The sequence below is a fragment of the Pleurodeles waltl genome, chromosome 3_1 (assembly GCF_031143425.1).
Source record: "Pleurodeles waltl isolate 20211129_DDA chromosome 3_1, aPleWal1.hap1.20221129, whole genome shotgun sequence".
Classification (NCBI taxonomy): Eukaryota; Metazoa; Chordata; class Amphibia; order Caudata; family Salamandridae; genus Pleurodeles; species Pleurodeles waltl.
The window spans coordinates 1,302,391,818-1,302,410,673 of NC_090440.1; the positions used below are offsets into that span (position 1 = coordinate 1,302,391,818).

General features: G+C 43.5%; 1 protein-coding gene across 6 annotated transcripts in view; it reads right to left on the reverse strand.

The window, feature by feature from the left end:
* KALRN (kalirin RhoGEF kinase) overlaps positions 1-18,856 on the reverse strand; it is a 1,333,112-nt gene that overhangs the window by 479,782 nt on the left and 834,474 nt on the right. For all 6 annotated transcript variants that reach the window (XM_069224644.1, XM_069224642.1, XM_069224641.1 and 3 more), the window contains exons 20-21: positions 16,088-16,203; positions 5,768-5,890 (exon numbers count right to left, since the gene is read on the reverse strand). In XM_069224644.1, coding sequence (XP_069080745.1) covers positions 5,768-5,890; positions 16,088-16,203 — 239 coding nt within the window. The remainder of the gene's footprint in view (positions 1-5,767; positions 5,891-16,087; positions 16,204-18,856) is intronic.

Consider the following 18,856-nt stretch of genomic DNA (forward strand, 5'->3'; position numbering starts at 1 on the left):
GGAATTGAGTGTGGACTTCCCACTCGTGGACTTGTTGTTGTGTCCTGTTCAATGGGTTTGCAACTGAGATGTTTAACCCCAGTATGTATTGTGTCAGAGGTGGATCTTGTGGCTGATGGCCCATTTCCATATGATTTGTGATAGCTGGGACAGCTGCAATGAATGAGTCTTTCCTTGTTTCTGGGTGTAGTATACTGCTGTCATATTGCCAGTGCATAGAAGAACATTATTTCCTTTTATGCTGGGTAGGAGTGCTTTGAGAGCCATTTGTATGGCGAGTAGTTCCAGAACACGGATGCTGAATGTTTGTTGCTGTGCAGACCACTGTCTCTGTACCACAATGTCTTACATGTAAGCACCCCAACCAAAGAGTGATATATCAGTCGTGATTGTCATCTGCATGATTGGGTCCCTGAAGGCTCTTACCTTTGTGTGTTTTTGTGTATTCCACCAATGTGGTGCCTGATGGACCTTGGATAAAAACAACAATGTTGCTCCCACGTTTGTGCCGATGGCGATGGTAAGCACTCTTGTAGGGGTCTCATATATAGTCTTGCATGTGGAACTATCACAATGCAGCAAACCATCATACCTGGAAGGCGCATCACCATTTTCACTGGCAGGCGGTGAAGTGGCTGAAAAACAGCCAGTTGGTTCTGGATATTGAGAACCCACTGTGGATTGGGGTAAGCTTTTGCTATGATCAAATTAAATCCAAAGTAAGGTGGTATCTGGAGCGGTTGAAGATGCGAATTGGGGGTATTTATTGTAAATCACAATTTCTGTAATAAGTTAATAGTTGTTTGAACATCTTGTAGACATTTTTGTTTGCTGGAACTCTTGATCAGCCAATCATCCAGATAAGAGAAGACCTGTATGCTTTCCCTTCTTAGATTTTCAGCTATTACAGCTAATCATTTGGTGAACACGAGCAGGGCTGTTGTTACACAGAACGTACTTTGAACTGACAGTGACGTCCACCTACCACAAACCAAAGTTATTGATGCTGTGCCGAATGGATTAGGATATGAAAGTATGCATCCTTCAGGTCTAATGCAGTCATGAAGTCGCCTTCCTGTAGCAGTGGTATCACTTCCTGAAGTGTCACCATGTGAAAGTGTTTGGATATGATGGATTGATTGAGTGGGCGTAAGTGCAATATATGACAGAGCGTGCCATCCTTTTTGGGTATTAGGGAGTATAGGGAGGATACTCCTTGTCCTTGGTCTTTGCATGGGACAGGTTCTATGGCCCCTTTTTGTAATACGTTTTTTACTTCTTCCTTCAACAGGCGTGAATGCTGTGGATTTAGGATGCTTCTTCTTAGTGGGATATCTAGAGGTGGTTGTTTGTGCTTCAGACAATATCCCTGAGTGATGATGTCTAACACCCACTGGTCTGATGTCAGCTCTGGCCACAACTGATGGAACAGTTGTGGCCTTCCCCCGACAGGTGATGTGTGGTCGGGGGGAATGGTTTGGGAGTCACTGTTTGGTGGTAGAGGCTCTGTTTGTGGGAGTTCCTTTACCTCTACCTTGTGATTTAGAGCCACCTTGATAATAGGCTTTCCCTGATTGCTGGCTGTATTGCTGTTGTTGGCGATGGTAGCTTGGGGTCTCTGGCATGGTACTCTTTGAGGCCCCTCTCCCTTGGTACCGTCGAAAGGGCTGTTGCTTTTGCATTGTGGACTGCAAGGCTCCCATTCACTTGGCTGTTTCTGTATCATTTTTTTTTCTTTTCCGTTTGTGTCTTAACCTCTGGGTTAAAAAGATGTTCACCATCAAAAGGAAAGTTCAAAATGTGCTTACACCTCAGCTTTTGTTTCTTCAAAGTCGATGATGGTTCAGATTCCGAATGACTAGATGGCAAGCGTTTTTTCGGATGGGAGTCTTTCTCCAGCATCAAAGCTAGAAGCGGGTGTTTCCTCAGCAACGATGCGTGCTGCAACATCAATGGTTGTTTCGGCACTGATTTAGGCCTGGTCCGGCTCCCTCCTTGATTGCGTGCCTGGTTGCCAGATTGGGATTGAGAACCTTCTCGTTCTGGCTCTACTCCGAGGTGCACACATGATGTCGACCTGACCCCGAGGGCTGTGGTGCACTGCGGCGTAGAGGGGGAGGGCTATGTAAGATTTTCTTCAATTGGGATGGGTCAATAGTACTCATGGCGCTTGGTGTCATTTTCATTTGGCGTCCCAACGGAGGTACCGGGGTCTGGTGCGTAGCTTCCTCAGACTGTAAATCCGACTCTTCTCCCCCACTAGGCACATCGGAGGCAAAGAGTTGGCAATGATGAACCTGAGCGGGTGTAACGTCGACGTCCAACTCACCCTCACTGTGGGCTTCTTCTTGAGATAACTCTGCCACCGTTGCCATCTCTGTGGTGTGAGCTAGTCTCCGACCTCGTATACTTTTGAGTATTTTCTTGATTCTGAACAAGTTACACGTGGTGCAGTCCTGCTCCTTGCACTCCGGCGATAACCGCAGGTTGAAGACGTGGTGTCTGTCAAAGTAGGTGTGCTTTGCATCACACTATGGGTGCTTTCTAAATAATCTGTCCTTTTTATCCTCTAATTCCTGGAGACGACCATTCTCGACGGTTGTGGAGGATGATGAAATTTGAAGTTGGATGCAACGGAGTGTGTCCTACATGGTTCCAACTCATATAGAAACCATGTCTCTGTTTTCCTTGTTGATTCTGTAACCATCGAAAGGCCACTTGGGGGTCAAAAACTTCAGCACTCCGACGCAATCTGTCCGAGCTTGATGGTGGAAACAAATAATCTAACAAAGGAGTTGTTGAACATGCACAATGCATTGTGGAGAAGGGGATATGAAACATGACATCAACCATAAAGACTTCAAGAAAAACAAATTGCAGAGTCCGGGCCCAACACTAGATGGCAGGAGTTTACACAACATGTGCATGTGCAGCCAATACATGCTGCAAATAGAACCTTCCATGAAATCTGCAGAATTTTAAAGAGTCTATCACATTTTTAAATGCGATTTGATGTCTGATTTACATGCAAAATCTTTTGGTGACTCAGTTCCTGTTTTGGTTCTTAAGACCAAAGCAGGCCACTGGTTTGGCCTTAGCTCACCAGTCTCCATGGATTTCATGGCTCTACAACACAGTGTCTCTGTAAAAGCACAGTGTGCAGAAATGGAGGGAAGCAGAGAAAATGCACCAATATATGCTCTGGATTTTCGTTCATCATTGACATCTCCCAGTATCAACCATAGCAACAGATGTATCTCAGGAAATAATGCTGCCTCAGATTCCTACAGGCCAGACCATATCATAAATTGTTTTCATAACAACTGGAAGAATTATTTCACTTATAATGTGAATAGGTGGTGTGTTTTAAGTAAATTTACCCCAGATTGAATCACTGACATTCTCTTGAAGTTTAGGCACAGAAAAAAACCAGAGGTCATAGAAGTGCCTCAATGCTGGATATCTTTGACTAACTGAGAGAATTCAAAGCATCTTAAGTGTCACCCTTGGTGTAAGTGCAACACTATGAAAGTAGCCAACTACCACTATACCAACTATAGTTTCCATCTTCTACAGTTTCCTGGGGTGGTTTTATATACAGCATAAAGACTTGGTGCTTGTATACTGAGAATACAGAGTGACCTCTGACCTAAGGGATATATATCATCATCTAGTTTAGCTGCTGGAGACATACAGTGTCTCCTCTTAGACTTTGAGCCTCTGTTTTTAATTATAATTTGGGATGATCTGTAGGTAGAAACACAGTATTGGAGTGTTTAAGCTCCATTGCAGACAGTAGAATAGTGCAGGACATATGATAGCTGGTACAACCTTCTGCTTCGTCTGCCAATGTTTGTCTTTCTGTTTCTCCATTTTTAATTAAGAGTTATAATGCTAAAGTGTCACTAAACATGCTATAATCAAACACGTTACCTATTTTTCACTTTCGGGCAGCATTTGCCATTAACAGAAATTGTTCTATACTTCCGTTATTCTTGATGTGTTTTCCAACACTGAGCACTTTCTAGGAAGCCACTATTCGGTAACTGTCTTGAGTCCAACTAAGTATTGGTTTGCGGTAACCCTAAACTCCCCCAAGTTATTTCCATTGCTATATTACGTGCACCTGCAATACTGCATTCCTTCTAAACCCTTCCCACTGTTTCCTTGTTCTTCTGTCTTTACCCCTATCACTTTTCTGAACTTTGAGCTGAGAAGTCCAATGCATTGACGAGGACATACATATGCAAGGAGCCAAAATCCAACTGTAAGTAGCTTACAGAAATCATCTACAAGAAATGACTATGGCCTTTGAAGTTGCAGGCAACCAGCTCACGTTGATGGGTTATATCTACTCTATATCCTTAATTAAAATAAATGTGGTCTGGTGTGCAAGTGTTGGCCTTCAGTAGCATTTAACAGTCATTCTGGTGAGCTGTACCTGCTGATCATGAAGCTTTGGAGCTTTACAAATGAAACAAAGTGGTCACCATAGTGCCCCATGCACTCCATGAGTCAGGAGCAGAGATCTGTATTACCAGGTAAAAATAGTGCAAAATCATAAGAGTTTATCAGAGCATGCCTCTCAGCAGCAGCAGCAGTGACTTTTACAGTCTGTGGCCAGTTACCAGTTTTTAACAGGGACAAGCCAAGTCATGCAGAATATCCACAACACATCTCATAGAAGTCTCCTCGCATCCTCCTCTTCACAGTTCATGAGTCCACTTTAGGCACAACCAAAATTCTACATTCTTCATAGATAATCTGCTACATAAACTCAGAAATTTCCAACTTTAAAGCAAGGTCGCCAAATCTTATACAGTGGTCACAAAATCAAGCACAGACAGTTACTCCTGGTGGATACTACTAAAAGATAAACGATCAATTGCAATCCTCTTTTATAAGACATATTTCTGCAAGGTAATATAGGGCATGTGTTGTGTGGTATCAAAAACGAAGTTTGATTTTAAATAGGGTTAGCCATGCACATATGCCTTGAGGAGAATACTTAGATACTGTTGTCAAGTGTATTTATTTTTCATAGTCTTACAGCATTTCAGTGTGTTACATATGCTGCCTTGGGTAGGCCTACTTTTGTCATGTTCCCATTTTAGGACTCATGACTGTTACAAAGTGGTGCATGGCTGAGAATATTCCAATGTGACCCTTTTATTACAAACCACACAATATCAGCTAAACATCCATCTAAAACATTTTTCCAAGACTGTGTGCCACATTGTAACAGTATATACAAATATTCCTTGAACACACACATACTCCATCATTCCCCTTCCCCAACCAGGATTTTGTGTAAACTGTGCCCATCGTTTTCATGACTGCCTGGGAATTACCATTAATATTCTCATTTGTGTGACAACCTGCAAATTAGGTCTTGATAAACTCTGTTGCTCAGACAATAAACATGACAGCTGTATAGGCGCATGACGTGTATGACTTATTTAGGGCTGTTACCTAGATAAAAGCATTACGTTTTTGCACTCATTTGGCTCACAATGACACCCTTAAGCACATGGCTGTTTGGTGTTAGAACTTCCATTTTCATGGTATCTCCATTTTGATTGACAATTAGGACATGATTGTGATGTACACAATGGTCTATGCCACTGCTGGTTGTCAGTTGTATTAACAGTGTGAATGGATGTACCCCACATTTATAAGACAGAACATTAACAAATTACTAATAAAAATAACCAATAATGTCAAGTTTTCACGACTACCAGTTTAATTTAAAAAAACGTTAATCTACCTTAGCAGGCACCCTGAAGTCTCCATATTCTTTCAAAAGCTCCTGTGTCTCTTCTATTGAATCCCCTGGAGAGGTATGTGTAGAAAGATAATATTCACCCGCTTCTTGGATCCAGTCTAAGGCCTGCAGGAAGAAAAGACACACTTAACATAGGCGCAAAGTGTTAAGAAAGGAAGATGCAAACAGACTTGAATTATCAGCTATGTTTGAACATGGTTTGTATCGCAGGATGAACTCTACCTCCCTGTCTGATAAACACTCTGCTTCTTTGCAGCATGACTGACAGTGGAGAACACGACTGCTGTTCCTGCAAAATATGTCTCGGATGATCAGCTGAATAGTAGTAGTAGTTTATTGTAAGTAATTAATTAAAACCATTACAAAAATTCAAGAGCGCAAAATTATTTTAAAGTTTAAAACAGTTATCAAAACTTAACTTAAAACAATGTAGTCCAAAGTACAGGTGCATAGTAAATGATGGTTATTTAGTTACTGCAGCATGTGCCTTGCCAAAGTTCACTGTCTTTACATACATCATAAAAAATGTAATTAATTTACAGTTTAATCGAGCGTCTTTCTGGTTGAGACTGCTAGTCACTCAGGCCCTACATGTTAGAATTCTTCTATCCAGAAAACATCCTCTAAGTATAGCTTGACCCGCCCTTGCCGTAGGGAAGAGCAAATACATAGCAGGTGTATTAGATTTTCCTTTTCGCTCCCACATAACCTGCATGTTATTGAGCCATTATATTTCCATTTTGGAAGTTCTGCAAGACCCGGGAGCTGACCAAAGCACAGTGCCATCAGCTTTTTCCTTAGGCGAGGTGAGAGGGTCTGACTTAAGTAAGTGGCTGGCTTCATCACACCATAATTATTAACCACCATCCACGCATGTGACCTTTTCCTAAATATATTTTTCTCTTCTATAACTGAATGCAAGTTTGCTACCTTGCTTGCAACATGTTTAAATTCTAAAATAGTCACATTCTTTTCCCACAATTCCTCCAAACCTATATACTTTAATGATGAATAAAGAAATTTATAATGATTAGAACTGGGGTCATTTTCCACAGCTGACCACAAAGCACTATTTAACATGTTATCCAGAGCTGCCCTAACGTTGTACTATGTTTTGCTGACCGTATATTTTCTTGCCAAAATCTGCTGCATCAGGCTAAATTCCAGGCGAACTTGCGCCTGGGAGACATTTTTCGACAGGCCGAACACTGACTTATATGTAATGACTTGCCGATTGCCCTGTAGGAGTCCATCCTTCCCATGGTGGATCGAGTTGGTATATGCAATGGTGGTGCAGCCATTATCATCAGTAACGGTTTAAACAATGGGCCCTCTAGTTTTTTTTTTTTTTTTTTCCATCAAGAATGTATAACGCGTAGATTAATGCTTTGGCTTTCCTAGTCATGTAGCATTTCTGCTCTGCAAAGTCGAATTTCTTATGTAAATAAACTCCCAAATATTTATAGTTAACTTCCTCTAGGTTCTCATTGTACAGTTGGATCCCCGTCAGGCGACCAAAGTAATTTCTGAGCACCATTATTATAGTTTTTGCAGAATTAATTTTTAGTGTGTTTTATTTGGTGTATGTTGATAGCTCAATGACTAGCTTTTGCGTGCCAATTTTGGATAAGCTCAGCAGCACTACGTCATCGGCATCAGGGTTAGGAGGCACAAGCGGGGCGGTGCAAATTCACCTGGTTTAGTCTTTGACAAATCAGTCATAAAGAGATGGCGTGCCAATACACATCCTTGTTTCAACCCCATTGCTGTTGGAATTATCTGCGAAAGCTTGGACCCTTCATCTATTTTAACCTGAATCCATGTACACGTGTGGGAAAGTACCCTCTTTCTTGGCATGGTTACCCCCATTTTCTGTGTGTTGTCACTACCTATGTCCAGCTACATACTGGTAACTCCGAACCTGTTGGAATCATACCCCAAAACTGTTGTTAGTATTGGAAGTATGATTCCGTGCTCTCTGGGGGCTCCTTAAAGAACCCCCAGCATTGCTCCTACCAGCCTTCTGTGTTTTTTTGGGCAGCCCAAACTGCTGCCACCCCTCAGACAGGTTTCTGCCCTCCTGCTGCTTGAACAGCTCAAGCCCAGGAAGGCAGAACAAAGGATTTCCTTTAGGAGAGGGGGGTTTCCCCCTTTGGAAATAGGTGTTACGTGGCTTGGGATGGGTAGCCACCCCAAGCCCCTGGTATGCTTTTAAGGGCACATTGGGTGCCCTCCGTGCATATACCATTCTACACCAGTTCAGGGACCCCAGTCCCTGCTCTGGCTCTAAACTGGACAATGTTAAGGGGAGTGACCACTCCCCTGTCAATCACCACCCCAGCGGTGGTGCCTAGAGCTCCTCCAGAGGGTCCCTGGGTTCTGCCATCTTGAATCAAAGGTGGGCAGGGACCTCTGGCAGCATCTGAGTGGCCAGGTCAGGCAGGGGACGTCAGAGCCCCCTCTTTATAGGTGGTCACCTGGCTAAGTGACCAATCCCCCTTTCAGGACTATTTAGGGTCTCCCTCTGGGGTTAATCCTCAGATCCAGCAGGACTCCTTGCAACCTTTCCTTCAACTTCTAGCCACTGGAACCACGACTAGACCCTCCAGGAACCAACAATCTGCATCCACGACGAAGATTCTGCTTGCAACATTGTTTCCATGGCTCCTTCCAGCTTCTGCAAAATTTACCAGGCTTTGAACCCTCTGAGGGCGGAAATTCTTCAGTCTGCACAAGAAGGAAGAAGGAATCTCCCTTGGAGTGAAGGAGTCACTCCCCTGCATCCGCAGGCACCAACTGCAACAATGACTGGATGCGTGGACCTCCTTTCATCCTGAGCTGCGTGGATCCTGCATTACAGGTGGTGGTCCTGAGCAGTCCTCCTTGTACTCTCTGCCAGCTGTCCAACTTTGGTGGAGGTAAGCCACTGCCTTCCCACGCAGGACAGTACCCCTGTGCAACGCATCTCTTGCAGCTACCAAGGCTTGTTGGCATCTCCTCCAAGGGATCTTCAGGATTTGTGTAGCCCAAGCCCCCACCACTCCTTCCTGCAAAGGATAGCCCTCTGCGTGCTTCTCCTGTGGTGTGGGACCCTTCACCAGTTGTTCTGAGTGGGCTCCTCTGCGACTCCTGGTTCCTCTTCCAGTAGGTCTCCTGTGGGGGGTGCCTTCTCTTCAATGGACTCTGTCTTGCCGAGGGTCCCCCTCAGACTTTCCTCATGGCTTGAGTCCTCATGGACCTTGCTGGTCCCCCGCAGCTCCACTTTTGCTTCACCGCAACTTCTGCCTTTGCCAAGGCTTGTTGGTGGCATTTCCAAGCCACCGACTGACTGCAATCATCCATCCAGCCTCGACTGCATTCTCTAGGAACTCTTCACCTGCTCCAGGACTGCATTCCTGACCGTCCTCATCCTACCGTCTGTCAACTCCTGCAACCACAGCTGGGTGGGTAGTGGCTCCTGGCCACAATGGACTCTTCTGTGTCTTCTGGATTTGGCCCCCTTCTGCCACAGGGCTCCCTCTTGAGGAATCAACCGCTAGTTTCTTGCAGTCTTATCTGGTTGTTGCATTTTCTTCCTTTTCCTGGTCGCTGGGGGGCCCTGTGGTAGTTACCTTTGGGGTTTCCTAGTATCCCCAGTTTCCCACTACACATCCCACTTGCCTAGGTGGGAGTCCTGCATCCGTATTCCATTTTTTAGTATATCGTTTAGGCTCCCCCTAGGGTCACTATTGCCTATTTGCTATTGCATTGTTTTCTATAGCTATTTATGCCTATTTTTGATTACTAGTGTACATATCTAGTGTGTTACTTACCTCTTATTGGAGGGTTGCCTCTCTAGTACTTTTTGTTAATTGTGTCACTGAAATTAAGTACCTTCATTTTTGTAACACTGAGTGTTTTCTTTCATGTGTGTGAGTGCTGTGTGACTACAGTGGTATTGCAAGAGCTTTGCATGTCTCCTAGATAGGCCGTGGCTGCTCATGCACAGCTATCTCTAAAGAGCCTGGCTTCTAGACGCTGCCTACACTACACTGGGGATACCTGAACCTGGTATAAGGTGTACGTACCTTAGGTACCCAACACATACCATGCCAGCTTCCTACAAATTGTGCATAGCTGTTCTTTAGCACGTAAGAGATTGTCTGGAATACTCATCACTTTCAATTTGCGCCACGACAGCCCACGGTCGATACGGTTGAATGCTGACTTAAAATCGATGAAGCAAAAGTATAGCTTTTTTTATCTGTTTGATTACATTTCTCAGCTAGTACACTTAAAGCAAAGATGTTCAAAGTGATGCTAAAGCCCTTTCTGAAGCCTGTTTGATTTGTCATTCCTAGACTGTTATTATTTGACCAGTCCTTCAAAAATTGCAGGATTAAAGATGCATAATACTTGGCTTCAGAATTTATTGGGGCAATAAGCCAATAGTTTGCTGGTTCCAAATGATCCCTACCTTAAAATATTGTCTGTATTATTGACCCCCACCAGATGCCCGGTATCATACCAGCAGAAGGGACTTCTCTGCAAAGGAGGGACAATACTTTTGCCCAGAATTCAGGGTCGCTTGTAAGGATGACCTGGGGGGATGCCATTTTGGCCCGGAGCTCCAGGGCTCCATCTCTCCACCCTGTAGCTGTTATCTTTTGAACCTTGTTATGGGGATAAGACCACAGCTCGGTTTCTGAAGCTTTTATTTTATTATCATGCTAAGCGGTAGGCCCGCTGCTTTCCACTTGCAGAGGAATAGCAATGTTTATTGCTGTGGTAAGAGAGATATAACAGAAAGATACCAAGATGAGGTGACAAACGATTGATTGGTGGTTCAGATAGGCCTGAGGATGAATTCTTGTTAAAAGCACTGAGCAAATTCGTAACCCAGGTTTCCTCTGCCACTTGAGTTAGTTGCTTGCTTAGCAGATCTCGACAAAGCAGGTAGTGTATCCCAAAAGGTGCTGGTGTTTATTTGTTTTGAGCTGTGAATGTGCTTCGCCCAAAATCTGAATACATAGCATCCATGCTATATTAGACCTTAAATGACAATGCCGAATGAAACACGCAGGCTTGGTGGAATGGAGCCTGAATGATGTTTGCAGAGATAAATATTGTATCTTAAAGTTGTCTACAAAAGTATCATCCTGTCCATGTTTTAAGGCATGGCCAAAGTGAGCTCTGTCCCAGGGCCCTTACCACTCATTGGGCCCCTCCTTAAGCTTGGGTAAAGTCCCAGATTGTCTAGAGTTTTACAATAACGAGTTTGTTTACTTCCTTTTTTTGTCAGCCAGTCCAGGCTGTAAGGCCAGGCCAGCCCCTACATGAGATATTGATGGTTAAAGATAAATGCCTATTAGATTTTGGTTAAATTCAGCAAGTTATTTTATTTACCTTTTAAAGTTTAAAGGCACACCGTGACTGCCCAGGCATTTGCCTTAATACAGCATGTGCCACTTACTGTGCAGTAAATATTGGCATTGTGTTCTCCCTCTGTAAGTGCATTGTTCTTTTGGGAGCTGCTGCCAATCCGGAGAATCACAGTCTTAGGCCTCTAGACTCCAAAAACCAGTCCAAGTCAGCACAGGCAGTACAGTAAACAAGAGCACCTATCAGAACCATGCCCAAAAGCAGCTGACAAACTACACTACCCACTGTAGCTGGAAGGCTTGAAAGTATCACCAGACTTTCTGCTTTTCTAGTACAGTTCAGCTGGAGACAGATTGTGCCAAGGTAGGATCACAGAATAGGCAATGGGTCACTATGCAGTGCAGAGCAGCATTATATGTTCCCTCCACGAGTGAACCACCCATCTAGAGCAACTGCTAGGCTGGGTGTGATCACAACATGGAGCAACCTGACTCAGAGTACAAGTTCCTCTCAGAGACTGGAGTTCAATAAATATCAAAAACACTCTCCATTTGTACAGGCCGGAAAGGTGAAGCACCAGTCCACTGTACCACACGCAGCAGGCCTGTACAGGCCACTTGTCCTTCTGCCTATCTACCTGTGCTGGCCAGTCAGAGACAGGCTAGACGTTCAGGGATTGGCCCAGATGTAAGCTGGAAGGAAGGAAGAGAATTGTTAATGATCCGACCATAGTCATAAGGATGCGAATGAGCATAAAACTGATAAAAATTCTGAGTAGTTCTGAGCAGAAGGCCCTCAAATTATTTTTGGCCCACGACCAATCCTTAAAATGTCCCTCCCCAAAGGAGAAAACAAAACAGAAACTCTACACCCAAAAGGATGATAGGTTTGTAAACTATGTATGGGATACATTATTTATGCTATGCAACGTTTCTGCATACAATATTCTGCCATACAACCAGTTTGGTACTTTCATTCTTTGCTGAATCAGAGCACAGTTAGAACTGTAGAGCGTCACTCAGAATGTCTAGTCTCATTCACGAATTATCTGCAACATCAGAGCAGAGATGGGATTAAAAAAAGTAACCCAGCATGATACAGGAATTACCTGGCTGATAAGATAATTGCGAACACTGCAAAAATTAACTCAGCAGGTTTGGTTTGATACAAGAATTCTATGTTGAAGCAGACTACAGCACGGCAGGACAGAACTCAGCAGGATTGGGTTTACACAAGAATTCTCTGCTCCATCAGAAAAGAGCTCTTACAGCGGAAAGTGACTCGGCGAGGCCGGGCTAGAGCTCGGCTTCTGTGGTGTAGTGAAATATCAGGTTCAATGGAGGACAGCGCTGCTGGGGTAGCGCAATGTGGCGTCATACAAGGGTGCTCTGCTGCATCAGAGAAGAGTGACTTAACTGCCTGATGAAAAAAACTTTCATTCACAAAATGTAGTCGCAAATAACACCCCAACATTTTGTGATTGCAAAAGAAATTTGCACTACCTCTTACTAAGTTGATTTACAAAATTCTGAAACGCAGTGGGTTGCAATCCGACCAACTTCATCAAAATTCATGATAGGTTGTAAATTGCAACTCACTACTATTAAATGTCATCATAGGGATGGTTGCATGCTGGAGTCAGCAGACCACAATGTGTGTGATCTGATTTAATTAAAGTAAACTTTTCTTGTTTTACGCAGTCCGTTTTCTTCAAAGGGAACGGGCCTGAATTTAAAAAAGAAAAGTTTATTTTCATTAAATCCGATCACACACATTGTGGTCTGCTGACTCCAGCATGCAACCATCCCTGTGATGATATTTAATAGTAGTGAGTTGCAATTTACAACCTATCATGAATTTTGATGAAGCGCCTCCCCCTTTCACACCAGTACCCACTCCTAAACAATTGCTGATTTACATACCCCTTCCAATTTGCGAATGTGTTACCTCCACAACTTGGGAGACTGTAGCGTTCAATGTTTTGCAACCACATTTTGGTTGCAAAACTTTGATAGATATCATAAACTACTATTTAGAAGGGACAATGTAAGCACATCTCTTTTAAATAACGTTTTGTTACCGAATTGCAAAATGGGTTTAGCACGTTACAAAAAGCGCCCAGGGCTTTGTACATCAGGTCCCTAATGTGGATTGTGACCGATTCAATTCAGGCATTAATATTGTGCTGGATCATGCTGGCAGTACACAATGTGTCTAAGCAGCTAAGTATGATGCATGAATTTGTTGCTGCACCAGAGCAAAACAGTGCAGACATGAATTCAGCAGCTCAGCAGGACACAACAGTCATTTAGCGTACAGGGCCGTAGATTATACAGTTTCAGTCTGCTGGCAGCCTAATACGTACATTTTCTACTGTGTAGAGTATGGCTGTTAAGCTGTGTGCGGAAAAGTACTCTGCTCTTCAGCACGACACAGTTATTTCACACTGATGTTGAACTTCTACAATGTCTCAGCTGCCAGACACACCATGAATTATCTGCTGTACTATAGCATATCTGACAGTGCAGGGCGTGATTCCAATATGGAGCCTGAAATATCACTTATTTTTAGTATATGTGCTTACCTTGAGGTACAGTCATGACTAGGCATTTAGCCCTATCCTAAAGTCATATTTTCGGCTGTATTACAACGCGGTTGGCCGAGCAGAATCTGACTAGGAGGTTTCGTTTGATAAATGGATTCTTAGTTGTATTAGAGTCTCACTAGAATGTGACTCAGGAGTACAGTTGTATTTTCTGCTGCATCATACAAAACCTAGTCCTGCACCACGTGACTCAGAAGGTGACTCAGCATCTCAGCCTGTGGCATGAATGATCTGCTGAATCAGAGTATGGCTGGCAGTCCAGAATCTGACTCTGCAATTGAATCGGGCACATCAACCTTCTGCACAATCAGTGAAAGGCTGGTAGTGCAGAATGGGGCCCTACCACTCCGTGTGAGCAATCCACTTCCACCTAAAAACATTTACGAGTGGTACATTTCTACATCCGTTTACCTGAGGCAGGTGCTCAACTGAGTCATGAGGACTAGCAAAACTACACCATTTTGGTTACTTGGGGCCACTTGCTCTCCGTTCCAAAAAGGGTGGTTCTGTGGTTGCGTGCGGCACAGAAACTGTAGGCAATATTTACAGAACTGGGATCTGTACGGTTGTATTCCAGTTAGATTTACAGCCATTTTATGGGCAGGTTTCGAGCGGCCGTTACTGTTTTTCTCAGAAAAATTTAGTTATCTTTAAACCCACCCTGCAAAGACACTCCTACGATTTCAGTAGATCTTGTAGAATTTTCAGTTTGCTCTGCCTCGGCTACTGGGAGCCTCTGAAGATCTGCGACTTGTAGATTTGCAACACACAACAGACTTTCAAGGACTTCTGGAGCGTGCCTTGGGCACAGCCCCAAACGAGCTGGATAATACTTTATAATTGGAACATTTCCACCAATCGGTCCAATATATTACATTTAAGAAGGACTAGCTGAATTTTTTGAACTGCTTCAACAAACCTCAGTGCCAAATATGCGAACTGTGCAATCTGCCTTCAGTTACAAAGGGATGGAGGGGTCTGAAAGAGGCTCTCCAGTGGAAGGCCATACACTAAGCACATTTTACTCATTCACTCGGACTTAACATCAGTGTATATATTAGCTCGTCAGTGCGTTAGCTTTAAGGCAAAGGAAATGAAAGAAAATGGGTGGAAATTGTATTTTTTTATCCAGATAAGCTTCTAAGGATTACCACCTCTGCAACATAAACGTAATGTCAAATTGTGCTGTGCAGGAGTCACAGAACAGGGAAATGAAAATAAATAAGATTTCTTTGCCGAGTTATTTTCTTCTTGGAGTAAAAAAAAACAATTTCTGACATCTTTTAGCACATAGAAAGACTCATGCATAGACGTTCTGCACAATGCATTGGTACTGTATGGTCTTCATTACTGCTGCGTTCCAACAGACCTACCACGTAGTGGCTCCAAGTTGTCACTTGCTACCGAAAACACACTGCCGTAGTTCTGGTGATATACAAACCCATCAAAATAATTCTGGGAGTTGTGGCCTAAGGACCTGATTCAGAATTTGGCCGATGGTTACTCCAACAAAAATTGTGACCAATATCACGCTCACCTTTTTATTTACAAGAGCATTATATCTCAAGGCATTTGTAATAAGGCAGATATTAATACAATCGAATGTAGACATGAACATTATTGGACCTTTGTCTCACTCCTGCCCAGTATACACAAACATAATAATTAAATGTATAAAAATTGCATGTGTGGCACATATGGCTTCAGCTTTGTATCCCTAGATTGCAGCAAATAAATAACCCAATGATACAAACTCTCTCTACCTTGAAGGATAAAAGTTTGTGGCCTGCAAGATGTAAACAGATCTGAGGAGCAATGTATTAACCCAAAGAGCTATAGCATGAGAATTACGTGAAATGGCTACTTGATACCAAGTAAGAATAACTAGGAGGGAGGAATTAAGCAAAATACTGCTGCACAGAGACTTTGCTTCAAGTTAGTGAAAAATTACAAGTTACTAGTAAGTATTTCCAACAAACATGAGAGTTTTCAACTGGGTAGGTAACTTGCAAGCATTCCAGGACACCTTTTGAATCATTTAGATATGGAAGGCAAGTTATTCAACAGTCATATAGCTGCATTTTTCACAAAAGATCCTGGTGGGCCAGTTCCATGCCAGATAATCATGATATCTAGAAATTTCCACACAGTGAATCTAAGTGGAACTCATTTACATAATCGGTGATTATCCTGAAAATATGCAGTGAATCGAACCTCTTGAATGTACATTAAACACCACTTAGATATATTAAATACAAAAAAATGAGGAAATGTTTATTTCACTCAGCGAGAAGGGTAAGCAAGTCAGCAGGAGGACTGCCCAACGGTTCACATACCTGTTTGGCGCTGCGCTCGAACACCACATACTGCTGGCACTGGTCTAACCGCCGCTTCTTTAATGTCCAGAAGTGAAGCACCCGGTTCTCTCTCTGCAGCAGCTCGCTCAGAATGGCTGGGAGGAGACAAGGGAAACGGGCACAGCCCATGTTATGGGTGACTGAGTGGGCAAGAGGGCTTGAGACAGTACAACCAACGCTGGCCTCGCACCCTCGGCGGCCTGGAAATGAGAGCCACTCCTTCCCAGAACCTGCCAGACTGGCTGTATGAGTCCACACCGCTCGCCTAAGTTACCTGTGCTCGTCACATGTGCCCACCCACCCATTTCTGTAATCTGCAATAAAACATTTCCCTTGTGCAAGGCAACGACAGCGCTGAACTCACTATACTTGTATGACAATACACTTTCAAAGTGGCTACTCTGTGTGATAATCACACCAGGTGATACATCTATAGCAGAACGTCAAAATGTTAGCAGCAGGGATAGCAAACCAGGCTGCTTTAAAAGAAGTCCCCAGCTAATGATATTAGACTATTTTGGAAACTCATTCAGTACATTAAAAAAACTGATAAAGAGCATAATAGAAACTGACGGAGGAAGACTGGAGATGACACGCGCGTCTTGAAAATACATTCTTAAGTGCTCTTGCCTGCTGGGCCTCTAAGTCAGGTGGGGGCCAAAAACACCAGTTATCGACTGGATATTCAATCAGTGATATTAGAATGTGAGTAATTACAAACCACACACAATGTACCACATATCCCACCCATCAGAACTAGGTTGCACATGAAGTGCTGGCTGCTCGCTCTTAGAAGACTAAGGGGGTCATTCCGACTTTGGCGGGCGGCGGAGGCCGCCCGCCAAAGTTCCCCCGTCGGAAGACCGCTCCGCGGTCACAAGACCGCGAGGGTCATTCCGACTTTCCCGCTGGGCCGGCGGGCGATCTCCAAAAGATCGCCCGCCGGCCCAGCGGGAAAGCCCCTTCAACAATTAAGCCGGCTCTGAATAGAGCCGGCGGAGTTGAAGGGATGCGACGGGTGCAGTGGCACCCGTCGCGATTTTCAGTGTCTGCAAAGCAGACACTGAAAATCTTTGTGGGGCCCTGTTAGGGGACCCCTGCACTGCCCATGCCAGTGGCATGGGCAGTGCAGGGGCCCCCAGGGGCCCCACGACACCCGTTCCCGCCAGCCTGGTTCTGGCGGTGAAGTCCAATCAAAAGCCTTCAGAAGGGCATTTAGACGTGTTTTGGATCTCGCGTACAACAGTTTATTTCTCGACAATTTCATTTCCTCGATGAACTGCCCAATTTTTCTCCAAGACTGATAAGGAGGTGTACTGTGTTTAAGAGAATGATCTCCTTCCTGGCAAACAGGGAAATGATACAGACAGCATAACTGATTCTCACCATATTTTCTTGACTGTAAACAGGGCACTCCTTTTTTTTTTTATCACCAAGCTATGTGACTCTGACTCTACTAGCCTGCTCTATTCTGTTCCGCAGTTTCCCAGGTAAACCAACTGATATAGGGCTGTGGCTCTGTGGGTCTAGCTGTGCTGTCTGCCGCAGTTTATCAGCCAACCACACATCGCTCCATCTTATATCCACATTTAGTAACGAGTCGAAAACTTCCAAAAATGCATCTCTTCAGTTACTCAATTGTTGTGAACTTCTATTTGAAGATAAACGTGCATGTTTTGATTCTGCACAAAGAAATACATATATCAATGCATGGGCCAATCAAATGAGAATTCAACATCCTAGAGTCCACAGGACTGGAAATTTGTGTTGTGTGAACAAAAGTTAATTCATTTAGAAATAATTGAAAAGTACCAGTTGTAAAATGAAGTTAAAGAATGATGCTGCTCTATGATTTTAGTCTCACGTACAATAAGTGATGCGTGAAGTGCTGCACAGCTATTTTTAATCTGGTTATTGGTCCAGAGATTCACTTATTTAGATGTCCTATCTCACATAGACATATCTATAAATAAATTATACAATGTAGCTTGAGACTGGTCTGGTAGGGTAAAAGGTTTCTAAGGTGCCACTACAAAACCTGGGGAGAGTCTGTGTGGAGCTGAGGACGTGCTGTTATGGTGAGAAGGGTGGTACATGCTGTTTGAAGAAAACAATGCCCCCAGTTAGTATTTGACCCAGTTAACAAGTAACCATCCATCTCTGGGATGCAATAGTGTGGAAAGCACCCATTGAGTCCCAGAACAGTTTAACTTCAGTGTACTTGAGCATGACGGTCACATGGAATCTTAAATTCAAAAAGCTATGTTGTCTCATTAGTTGACAGTATGGATGTACCAATTTAATATTTTGTTTCAGGAGACTGTTTTGAAAAAATAAACCATAACATTTTGAAGATAAACGCGCTTGAGAGCTACAATACCAATTTTGCAAATAGTAATTTTAAAATATTGTAAACGTTTTTTCAGTCTATCGGAAAAGTAGCAACAACTAATGCATTTCCATCTGGATTTGCAACTTGCCCCTTACTGGAATTGCTAGTTCTAAAGTGGTCTTGTGTTGGCTAATTCCCGATAGGAAGTAAACTAAAATGTTTAAACGTCCAATAAATCAAACAAGTACAGTCTGAAGATGGTGGTCATGTCCTTTGGCACTGCGGACTTGCAGTTGGTGTACTAATAAGTTATACAGACTCTCTATACTCAACCCTCGACATAAAAGGAAAATGTCACTTACCCAGTGTACATCTGTTCGTGGCATTAGTCGCTGCAGATTCACATGCTGTGCATA